We start from the raw sequence: 12,287 nt of genomic DNA on the forward strand, positions 1-12,287 counted from the left end.
AGGGAAGAGATGCCAGAAGATCGCTCTGGTTAGCTCGAGAGAGAACCCAGAAGGCGTGGAAAAGCAGAGAAAGGGCCGACTTTTGCGAGAGCGAGATTATCTTTTGAGTAGAGTAGAGAAGAACAGTGTAAAAGCCTTAGGAAGCAAGAGATTACTACCAGGCTCTTTATTTTATTTCACATTGTTATTCTGTATTTCAATTTTATATCTATAAAATGGAACTTGCTTATCTACATCTGTTCACTCTCTTAAAACCATGCATGAGTAGCTAAATTTATCGAATGGGTTGAGAAGAACTTAGCTAATATGACCTAGGATTTTTATTGCATGCGATATTCTTGTCTTATGTTGCTCCCAACACCCCTTTAGAGCTACTCGAGAGAGAGTATAAAGAAAGAACCTAAGACTTAAGAGAGCTAGGTTAGAATCTAGACTCGAGAGAGCAAGATTAGATCTACATAAGTATTAGATAGAGACTTAGAGATAAGCTCTGTTTGCCAACATGCATCGCATGCACCCTAGAGATAGGTTATGGTATTATGCGGTCGCCTTGTATGTGTGTATGTCATTTTTCATCGCATAAACAAGAATAGAGGCTTATATGTAGGTCCTATAGACTTCATCGTATATATCGCATGCATTTTAAAACTAGAAGCCGTAGCATTTACGTTGAGAGATGATTTGCTATTGTATGTGTGTTGCATGATCGCATAATATGAATGTAATCCTAGGAAGTGTTAGTTGAACACCTTCTCAACTCGTTCCCCGCATATTCATCGCATCTTCCATAATATTAACTCTTTTCTTAACTCCGCCACATACATTTTATACCGCAAACAACAAACCAACCAATCATTAATTTATTTGTTACCGCAAAGTTATCTTAAGAACTACCACTGCATATCGTTTTCCTTAGTCCCTAAGTTCGACCCTGGACTTATCAGGAAACTCAGTAGGATTTATACTTGGATTCTGCTGAGAAAACTTGTTGCACAACGCATTTCCATCACCACAATTCCTTTCATTATTTCACCGCATAAAATAACGCATCAGTGCATCAAGGGTCGAGACTTGAGAATACTCCTCAACCATGACAAACCCGAGGCCGTTTACCATAAAATATGTTTTAAGAGACTCTTTCCAATGTATGTAATCAGTCAAATTAAAAGAGGCAACTAACAGAAAATCATACATGTTGTTGAAAAACAAACACATTGATCTACATTAGATTTTGGCAAATACTCTTTAAAACAAAATCCAAACTGGTTTAGCAAAATCTAAATGAACCCTGTGTGACATCTAGTTTTGCAATAACGCTTCAGTGGTTTAGGACAAAAGCCACCGAAAAGTAGTCAATTTATCCCTCCTTTGAATTAAGACAATCTCAACCAGTCATTAATACCAGAATAATTCTTGTTCCTATAACGACTAGTCATCATTGATTTGATCAAGAAATCATTAACTTACTTAACAATTTCCTATAAGTGTGACCTTTACTTTAGATCCTAAAGTTCTGCCCCAAGCAGCCAATCTAAAAGGAAAAAATTCGATTGGGGCAAAAACTAAAGTGACCCTATCCATTTCTGGAACTCACCTTGATATTGACCAACCGCACAAACTATCTAAAGGGGAACACTCCCAGGGTTCCACGAGGCCGTGCAAGAAGATCTCACGGTGCAAACTAATGAAGGAGACCGTAGGATATGTTGACACATATCTTTCACCCACTTACTATAAATACTCTCTTAGTCCACCTTGATATTGACTCATGCAAACACCATCCAAAAGTGAATGCTCATAGGGCACCACGAGGCCAAGCATGAATCTCACGGTGTGAACATTAAGGGAGAAACGTAAGTGGAATTGACATATCATATATATCTTTTTCTCCCACTGAGTCTTTTATAACCTAGGGTTTAGTTTACTTAGAAAAAACATGACTAATGATTTTAGCTAAGTGACTTTTTAGGTTTGCCCAAAAGTAACTCTTACTTTGGAAAGTTGAACAACTTTTGATCATCATTCATTAAACTCTTTAACGAAGTCTTTGATCAACTGTCGTATTCTTATAGTAAATCTATCTAATTCACCTTTCTAAGTAGGTTTCCAGGTAGGGGTGTTCTGTCTTTATCAGCTTAAATACTCCAGCCTAGCCAAAACCAGCTTTAAACAAAAGGTTCCTTATAGATAGATTTAATATAAATTTAATCTTTTATGGAAATCAATTTAATTCTATTAAACCGATTTAAAGATTAAACTTAGGTATGAAATCTCATTAGAACCATGAACTTAGGTCTATCTCAATCAAATTTTAAAATCATTTTAAAACATGAGTTCGCCTAAGTTCGCATACAACTCTTTCTTATTGATTTTAGTTCTAATTTCCATTATAAAATTTATAACAGGAAACCACTAAAACCATCCACAATGGAAAGCAACACATACAAGGTATTCATAACTCTTATAAATAAGCCTAAGTGTCATGCTCCATGCATTGTTCATTCATTACTATTGGTATATAACACTATATAACAAAGCAATGAACCAAGCATACATACTCTCATACACCCTTATACTATAACACTCATAATATAAAGATGGTGCATGAATATGTTTAATGCATGCATAAATATAACTCTTATATTTCATGATGCATGAGCATGCTTTCTTGTAATTTCATCATGCCATTAACTATATTATAACTCTTATAATATATGACGCATGAATAACTGCATAACCTAAGGTGGGTTTTAAATCTATATGTCATACACTATGGCATATAAACAAACATACATCTCATGTACATTAAATAAAAGTTGATGAACTGGGATAATTAGCCTCAAATCCTTAAGAAAAATAAAAGCTAACTATTACAAAGAACAATGAGACCACCGGTTCAAACAGGGAAATCGGGTCTTGAACCGTCTGGACAAAGATCGCGTCTCCTTGACCGTGTAACAACTCCTTATGATCGTCTAGCAACGCTGTATAAGCATAAACGATCATTTAGAAACGATCATGTAGCTTTGACTATGCGATGGAGCATGAAGGTCACGCGATTGTGCAACACACATCGTGTAACGCATGCCTTAAACGATCGAGTAGACGACAATGAGACGGTGAAGCATAATCGTCTAAATGATTGCTGAGCAAATGTAAGGTATCATATAACGAGTGATCGTGTAGTCAGTGACTATGCGATGAAGCATGCTGAACTACATGATCGTTTAGTGCTTGAGCCTATTAAACGACGAGCATCAAATACTCTATGTGATCATTTACCTCAAACATCCACACGATCGAGCAACCAACACTACACGATAGAGTAAACTCTTTACCAATTTGTTTAGCATTATCTATATGATCGTTTAGTAAATACTACATGATCAGGTAGAACTTTTCTACACGATCGTTTAGCCTGGGCTACACGATGCGACCAACCTTTGGTCTTCTTCCTCGATGAGAACTGCATCTCCATGCTTGAAACTTCATCACGAACTACTCAAAAACTTCAAATACTTTGAATACAGACTCGATTGTTTATTAATTATGTCCAAAAACGCAGGGGCCCTTACAAATTAACACCTTGTAAACTTAAAGAAAGCTTTAAACAGAGGCAACCACCCCATCCATCAACACATCCACAAACACATTTAACTCATAAACGCATTGCAGAACAAGCTTAAAACCTACCACGGCTGTAAAAAAATGTTCAATACACCAATGGAATTTGGAATATTAGAACAACCTGGCTCTGATACCAATTGAAGGAAATCTAAATAGAGATCTCTATAAGTAGCGAAAGTGGATCGTTCCAAATTCCAATCAGAATGAACACAAAAATTACAGTCTAACCGGAAACGAACAGATTATGCATCAATAGAAATGATAACATGCTACAAGAAGATACAAGGGATAGAGTATGCGTACCTTTGAAGAACAATTCTTCAAGTATCCATCGATTAATCTCCAATGCGTCCAAATCAACACTCGAACGCAACAAACAGAACACGACCTCCTCGAACATCTGAATGAATCTTGAACCCAATCGAGTCCAACTCGATCCACGAACGAATAGAAGCACTACTATAAGTGTTACCTTGATATTCTCGGTGTGAGAATCCAGGAGTTGTGGGCTTTGTATGATCTTGAATTGAGGAAGACATGAGGTATACGATCGAGTAAGTGGGAGATAAGAACACTGTCTATCGTATAGACGATGTACTCGATTTTTTAGAAGATGAAGCCTATCGTATAGACTTTGCTACTCGATCGTGTAGCAATGATCAAAAGAGTAACTATCGTATAGTCAACTCTTAGCTCGATCTTTAGACTCTCAACAACTATCACTTAGTAAAAACTCTTTTTACTTGATAGCCTATTCCGTGAGATTCTTCCGAGTGAATCAACTTCTAATTTTGGAAAACAATTTTCCTTTTATCTCACGGTTACTATAAAACTTCCAATAACCTCCCACTCAAATCGGTTAGTACAGAAAAAGAATTAATTATCATATAATTAATATATTATAAATAAATATGATAACCAACTTATCATATTATATTTATAACTTATAGTTTTAATATTTCATCTTATGAAACATATAAACCATAGTTATTTTTCTATTTTATAGTACTTAATATAAATTATATTTATATTAATTCCTCCAATTAATGTATCTAATCACATATAATTGAATTTCCTCTTGTTAATTTGAACACTTCAAACTAACCCAAAATCTGATTCTCAACTTGAACCCATTGAACTACCAAAAGGACCTCATGGACTTGTAGCTTGAAGCTCCAACGATACGTGAGTAACTGACCAAACTCTTTAGTCACGAGATCCACCATCCATTAACTGTCGGACACTTCACTAAAGATCGACAATTGTACTCTTCTCACTACAAATATATTTCTGTGTTTATATGACCAATCAATAGTGCGTTAACCCTTCACAAATCGCTTGTTGCGAAATCGACAAGTAAAGAACACAAAAAGGAACGTAGAGTAAGGAAGATCGACACATAGATATACGTGGTTCACTAACAGTGTGTTAGCTATGTCCACGGGCAGAGGGAGAACAATATTATTTGAGAGAATTTTTTCAAAATTACATCAAAACGGTGCCTCTAGGGTTAGAGAGTTTATATAGTGCACTGTTTTTATTGTATTCAGAAAACATTTTCTCTAATAATATTGTTCTCCCTCTACTTCGTGCATATAGCTAACACCGTTAGTGAACTACGCATATCTGTGTGTTAATACTTTTTATGTTTTTTGTATTATTTAATTGTTGATTACGTAACATCAACATTCCAATAAACAAGATGGTTAATTCATCAAAAATAATCTCGTTAATTCTCATCCCATATTTCTATTGGTCAAATGAAGTAAGATACTACTTAGATCTTTTTTTTTTCTCAAACTTAAGATTATGTATCTTTTGAAATATGGTTCAAATAGATATAATCTAATCTTTGGGGAGGAAAAATACATTTTGCCAAGTTAAAATACCATTTGGTATTTCTTCAAAAAAAAAAAAAAAATCATTTGGTTTTATAATTAATTTTTTCTAAAATAAGCATAGCTCAACTGACATCCACTACCCCTATGTACTAAAAAAAGTTCCAATTTAATCTTCATATATTAAAAAATATTTAACCTCTAAAAACCTTTCTTCTATAATTTTTTTTCAAGCAATAATATTCCAGACTTGATCAAATTAACTTGAACTAACATTAAGACTCAATACTAAGAATTAACTTGAAACTAACATTAAAACTTAATATTAAGAATTAACTTGAAACTAACAAGAATGGGTCTAATGATAGTTGGGACTTCTTGTGGGGCGGGGATACTATGCCTGAGACTAAAATTGTTGGCCGGAGTTTCATTCATGATATTTTCCCACAGCTTTGTAACTTGCTTAATAAAGGGATTTCTACTCATTTGAGCAGTTCTTCGTAAAGGGTGTACTAAGAAATGACCAGTCGTTTGATGTGGGAGTGTAAGATCTTTAAAAGGTTGTGAAATATGTTCTTTTCCTCTAATATTACTTGTTAGTGTGTTTTACGTGGGCAAGGTTTGTTCGTCGAGGCTTGTGTACTTGGATTGTTTGAGTAAATCAACCCTAAGGGAAATCCGGGTAGACTCTTAACGTTGATGTGGAGTATTTAGAACCAAAGAAATGCATTCAGATTCAGTAGAATAGAACTCCAGCATACTCAAACTCCATCATTTTCACTATTGAAACATCTATGGAAATACAATGTTCAAAAGGGGATTTGTACCAATCGAATAGGCCAAGATCTACTATTTAATTGGAAACTTAATGTTGATGCACCTTGGTTAGAAATCTCTCAGCGAAGGGAGTTGGTTGGATCATTAGTATTATTAGTTATAACAATCTTTAATTATTAAGTTTATTATTTCATAATAACTCTGTTGTATATATTTTCTTTGAGGAAGCATTAATGAGAAGTCATTCTCTTCTCTGTTTACACTAGCTTAATATGATATCAAAAGTTTAATTCGCTTCCGCTCAAGATCTATGGATTCCTAACTCCACCTGTTCTCGCAACCACATCGATTGAATCTCTGTCGATTCCGCCTATTCTTCCGACGAATATTCCAGCCTCTTCTACTACGATTCAATCGACTGATTCTTCCATTCTTCATCATGAGTAATACAGTTATGGATCCTCTTTGAATAATCTCTATCTTCTTCACCATAACGATACGTTGAATCTTGTTCTTGTTACTGAACCGCTCACCGGTGACAATTACGTCACTTGGAGACGATCTATGATTCTAGCCCTATCGATTCGCAAAAAATTTAAATTTCTTGATGGATCAATTCCTCGGCCTACAGGTGAATTTCTCCCTTTCTGAAGTTGCAATATAGTGTCATGATTGCATGGATTCTAAATTTTGTCTCTAAAGGCATTTCTTCAAGCATATTATTAACTAATTTGGCACGTGCGATTTGGATTGATCTGCAAGATCGATTCCAAAAACGTAATGGACCTCATATTTTTCATTTGAAGAATGGTTTATTGAATCTTAAACAAGAACAAGAGTCTGTTGTAATGTATTACCCAAATGTGAAGAGTCTTTGGGGCGAGTACATTTCTTATCGACCAGGCTGCACCTGTGGTAAATGTATCTGTGGAGGTGTTAAATCAACTGATGATTTTGTTCAATTTGAATACATACTTTATTTTTTTTATAGGATTGAACGATGAATTTAGTCATGCTCAGTCCCAAATCTTACTTATGGATCCACCTCCGGCTATTAACAAAGTTTTTTCACTGACTGAGCAACAAGAACAATATCAATTTGTTTCTCAACAACCTTCTACTTTAGCAATTTACGAGAAATGTTGTTTGTTGCTTTTTTTCACTTGTTTCTGGTTCTTCGGCTGAAGCTGAATATAGGACACTTGCTCTTACTACTTTTGAGATTGTTTTGCTTATTCCATTGCTTCATGATTTGCGTGTCCTTATTATTCAACCATTTCTTCTGTTTTGTGACAATCGAGCTGCTATTCACCTTGCCACCAATCCTATTTTCCATGAGATGACCAAACACATTGAACTTGATTGTCATTTCATCCGAGATAAGGTTGCTGATAATTCTTTCAAATTGCTTTCTGTGAGATCTCATCATCAACTTGCTGATGTATTCACTAAGACTTCAAGCTGGGAGTTTTGATTTGTATAGTCCAGCTTGAAAGAGGTGTATTAGTTATAACATTCTTTAGTTATCCAGTTTATTATTTCATAACAACTCTATTCCATATATATTCTTTGGGGAAGCATTAATGAGAAGTAAGTCATTCTCTTCTCTGTTTACACTAGCTTAATAATAAGATATTAGAATGACCGTTCGATTGTCAGTGATTGTAATCTTATCTTGTTTAGATAGCAGGTGAAACTCTGAAAGCTAGACAGTCGAGATAGTTTGAAAAGTGTTCATGATGCATGAAAACGTCATAATCCTCCTAGTGGAGTCCAATTCAATTGAAGCCATCGGCTTTTTGAACCATTTGGATTCTAATTAGACTGAAGTTGTAGGAGACTCTTTTCCTAGCTAGTTCTATAAATGTTCCTCTAGATTTTTTAAAGACATCTTTCTTTCTTCTATTTTATCTTCCTTCCTCAAAAAAGAGTAGCTTTTGGTCATTGGTTTGATAAGATGTAGTAAAAGTAGGACTAGTAAAAAAAATAATAATAATTGGATGCAGTCCAATGAAAAATTATCACCTGGTAATTAAATATTTTTTAAAAAAAATTATTTGTTGTTGTTTAAAAAAAAAAAAAAAAAGAAAAGAAAAAAAAAAGAGTGATTTCTTTTTTTTTTTTGTTAGGGAAAAAAAAGTGAAGACCAAAAAGAGAAAGTAGGCAAAAGAAAGGACCAAAACTAAAGGAGAGAAAACAAAGGGGGGCAAGGACGAGGAGATGTGTAGATGGTTTGACAGCCTGAAGCCAGCCACCCCAACGCCAACGCGTAGTTTCAATTATGACTTCCTAAAAAACTTTAAAGCCCTTTTTAAGTACTTAAAAACTAATTGTAAACCTGCCTGAAATGAGTCATCTCATAAACCTATCAAACTAACAAGAAAAATAGATCTTTTTTCTGAAGGGAAAAACTTTATATTTATAAATGTTATTGTGATAGGGAAAAACTAAAAGAAAGTGAACGATTTATGAACTAAAAGATAATAACACATCGAAACATTTAAAATCTTATAAAATATATATATAGCAAATCCCCAAAATAGCTCACGAGAATCGTTGTGATATAATTAGAAACAAAAATAAAGAAAGTGAACGTAGCAAGCATTGATTATATATCCACTATCCACAGTGGCTGGCGTTGCGGCAACTTGGGGGAACGTATAATAATTGAAATTTGGCCATCCTAAAATCCAATTCTGTCCTTAAATGCCCTTCAATTTTGCCTGCCACTGCCAGCTTCACTGGATCTTGTCCGTTCCTCCTTTCTCTCTCAAATTATGCTTTTTTTCTTTTTTGAAAATTTTGCGACAACAACTCTAAAATATATAATTAAACCTTTCAATTTTTAATGGCAAAAATTCAACTCTCAAACTTTTTTTTTTCTCTTAAACTTATTTAAATATTAAAATTTGACCCTCAAATTTTTTTATCATAATTATAGAAATTAGACCTTCAAATGATAAAAATTAAAACCCTCAAACTTATACAATTGTTACAATTTCTACAATAATATAAGTACGAAAGTTTAATTTTATTATCTAAATAAGCTTAAAGGCTCAATTTTTAATATTAAAAGTTTGAGGTTATAATTGTAACTATCACCATAATTTAAAGGTGATTTTTGCAATTTACTTTTTTTTTTTAAATTAAAAATTTGGTCTCTATGATTTTGAAAAAAGTTAAAATTTAATTTTGATGGTTTATAATTATAATTTAGACTCTATGATTTGATAAAAGCTACCTAAGTAATTTTTAAGATAAGAAATTTTATGAAATTATAAAGACTAAATTATAACTTTTAAAATTATAGGAACTAAATTCTAATTAAATTTGTAATCCAATTTTTTTTTTTTTTTTTTTTTTTTTTTTTTTTTTTTTTTAAAAAAAAAATGGCTTCCTCTGTTCCTTCCTCCAAAGTTTTGGACCCCTTTCCAGCTCCACCATAGTTGACAAGATTTGCCAGCTTTCAAATCTCTGGCATTTCTCAACAAAGTCAATCTTACCTTATTACCCTTACGTTACCACTTTCCACTCACCACCTATATAAAGCCTTGTCATCTCCCAACTTCATCACCATTCTCCCTCATCTGTTCTCATTCTTCTTTGTAGTACTTGTAATAATTAACTTCTCTTGCTAAAGCAAAACAGGTTCATTCAACAACAATGCGTCTACTTCAACTTTGTGTGTTTATGGCTTCCATAATGGCTGCCACCGCCGGCAACTTTCTTCAAGATGTCGACATTACATGGGGTGGCTCGCGTGCCAAAATGCTAGATGGAGGCCGACATCTCAGCCTCTCTCTTGACAAAGATTCAGGGTCTGGTTTTCAATCTAAGAAAGAGTTTCTATTTGGAAGGTTTGATGTTCAAATGAAGCTAGTTCCTGGAAACTCTGCTGGCACTGTTACCACATTTTATGTAAGCTCTAATTTTATTTTATTTTTTTATTTTTATCCACATACTGTTTGATTTTCCCATTAAAAAGTTGTTCTAACATGGAATTTGTTGATCTCATATATAGTTGTCATCTCAAGGAACAAGTCACGATGAGATTGACTTTGAATTCTTAGGCAATTCATCTGGAGATCCTTACACACTTCACACCAATGTGTACTCCCAAGGAAAAGGAGACAGAGAACAACAGTTTCACCTCTGGTTTGATCCCACAAAGGCCTTCCACACTTACTCCATTGACTGGTCTCCACAAAGTATCAAGTAAGAATTTCTTCTCGTCAAACTTTTGAGTTGATTGGTGATTTAACCCGAGTAGAAGATTCTCTTGTAATATCGTTTTTCTTCAAGTTAAAATTAAACTTTTCTTATCTCCCTTTCCTCCAGGTTTCTAGTGGATAACATTCCCATAAGGGTGTTCCATAACTGGGAAGAGATTGGTGTTTCATTCCCTAAGAGCCAACCAATGAGAGTATATTCAAGTCTATGGAATGCAGATGATTGGGCAACCAGAGGAGGGCTAGTGAAGACAGATTGGACAAAGGCTCCTTTCACAGCATCTTATAGAAACTTCAATGCCAATGGATGTGTTGCATCAACAGGGTCTTCATCTTGTAGCTCCAAATTTGCCAATACTCTACAAGGTGGTGGAGCAAAAAACAATCAAGGATTGGATGCCAAGAGTAGAAATAGATTGAGATGGGTGCAATCCAAGTTCATGATTTATAATTACTGCACTGACCGTAAAAGATTCCCTCAAGGCATCCCAGCTGAATGTAGGCGCTCAAGGTTTCTATGAGACAAGACTTGAAAACTCCATCTATTGTTGTTTCTGTCTCACCAATGTATTGATTTGTTACTTTCTGCATTCCAATATGGTTTCATGTAATTTTTTAATTCTTTTTGCATATAAATATGTGTCCATCAATTGTCTTATCTTACCTCCCTACCATTAGTTTCATTTTAAATAATTACTTTTCTTCCAAGTTTCTAAAGTTGTATAATTTTTTTTAAACAAGATTATAAATATAGAATAAAAGGTTTTCTTAGTAACCTAACTTGTTTTTAATAAATGGAAAGATATGAATGAAATAGATATAAAGCAAACCTTAAAAGCACATGGCATATAGTCACTAACATATATCAATGTTGTTAATTAAATTGTAACATGGTAAAGTATTGGACATACATTATTGACTTATTTAGCATTATGTTGCACATAGATGGTTGAAATTAGGATTAGACAACTGGACAAAATAAAATGTCTATGAACTAAGCTACCATGTCATTCTTCTTATATAGATATGGATAAAATAGATAGTTCTCTATGGTTTGATAATGTTTATACTATCACATCATATCAACTCAACCTATATATCTTTGATCACATGTATGATATACGGCATAGCTTACTTATTAGTGTCATCATCAATAATCGTGATTAGCCCAATCAACTACTTACAATCTCATATTCGAAAAATTAAAAGACCTCACAATCTTAATAAGATAGAATGAGTTACTCATCTCATTGTCATTATATATGTATATATTATAATATTGGTGTTTATTTAATTTTTTTTAACAAAATTAAATTTAAAAATATAAAATAATATACTTATTATTTTTCATAATTTTTTTAATACTTAAAATACAAACTACTCAAAAAATCCATAATGAATGGGCTTATAAGCTCTCCAATGTTGATTGGTTGACATTTCATATTTATTAACCATTTATCTTTTTATTCATGATAATTCCTTTCAAATTTCCTTAAAAATATTCACCAATAATATAACTCCTTAAAACTCTTGTAAATTTACGTGGGAAGAGTTGAAGACCTTTTACGTATGGTATTAGATTCATTTTAAATTGAATTCTCCCTCTAAATCTCTTTCAACTTTTAGATTTTCATCGATATTTTGTGTGGTCTCACGAGTCCAAGTTTGATTATCAATCGCTAGAGTAGAAATCATTTCCTCAACTCAATCTAGCTACTTCAAAGTTCTATGTTTTTTTGTTTAAATTCTTTTACCTTTTTTGGAAAAAATTATTTCATTATTGATAGTTCGATATCTTAACATCTAAGATTTATTT

The 12,287-nt window shown here is 33.4% G+C and overlaps 1 protein-coding gene across 1 annotated transcript; it reads left to right on the plus strand.

Moving 5' to 3' along the window:
- Positions 1–9,798: 9,798 nt before the first annotated feature.
- LOC120078238 (xyloglucan endotransglucosylase protein 1-like) lies at positions 9,799–11,129 on the plus strand. Its single transcript, XM_039032461.2, has 3 exons — positions 9,799–10,160; positions 10,264–10,457; positions 10,581–11,129. The coding sequence occupies exons 1-3, from the start codon at positions 9,906–9,908 to the stop codon at positions 10,990–10,992; spliced, it is 861 nt and encodes a 286-aa protein (XP_038888389.1). The 5' UTR covers positions 9,799–9,905; the 3' UTR covers positions 10,993–11,129.
- The last annotated feature ends 1,158 nt before the right edge of the window (positions 11,130–12,287 follow it).

Source organism: Benincasa hispida, chromosome 5 (assembly GCF_027475165.1).
Source record: "Benincasa hispida cultivar pf3 chromosome 5, pf3_genome.v1.1, whole genome shotgun sequence".
Lineage (NCBI taxonomy): Eukaryota > Viridiplantae > Streptophyta > Magnoliopsida > Cucurbitales > Cucurbitaceae > Benincasa > Benincasa hispida.

Excerpts from the sequence above, each read along its gene's own strand:
- LOC120078238 (XM_039032461.2), top strand. The coding sequence starts at position 9,906 with ATGCGTCTACTTCAACTTTGTGTGTTTATGGCTTCCATAATGGCTGCC. Across the intron at positions 10,161-10,263 it reads GCACTGTTACCACATTTTAT|TTGTCATCTCAAGGAACAAG; the intron begins GTAAGCTCTAAT and ends TCTCATATATAG. Across the intron at positions 10,458-10,580 it reads TGGTCTCCACAAAGTATCAA|GTTTCTAGTGGATAACATTC; the intron begins GTAAGAATTTCT and ends CCTTTCCTCCAG.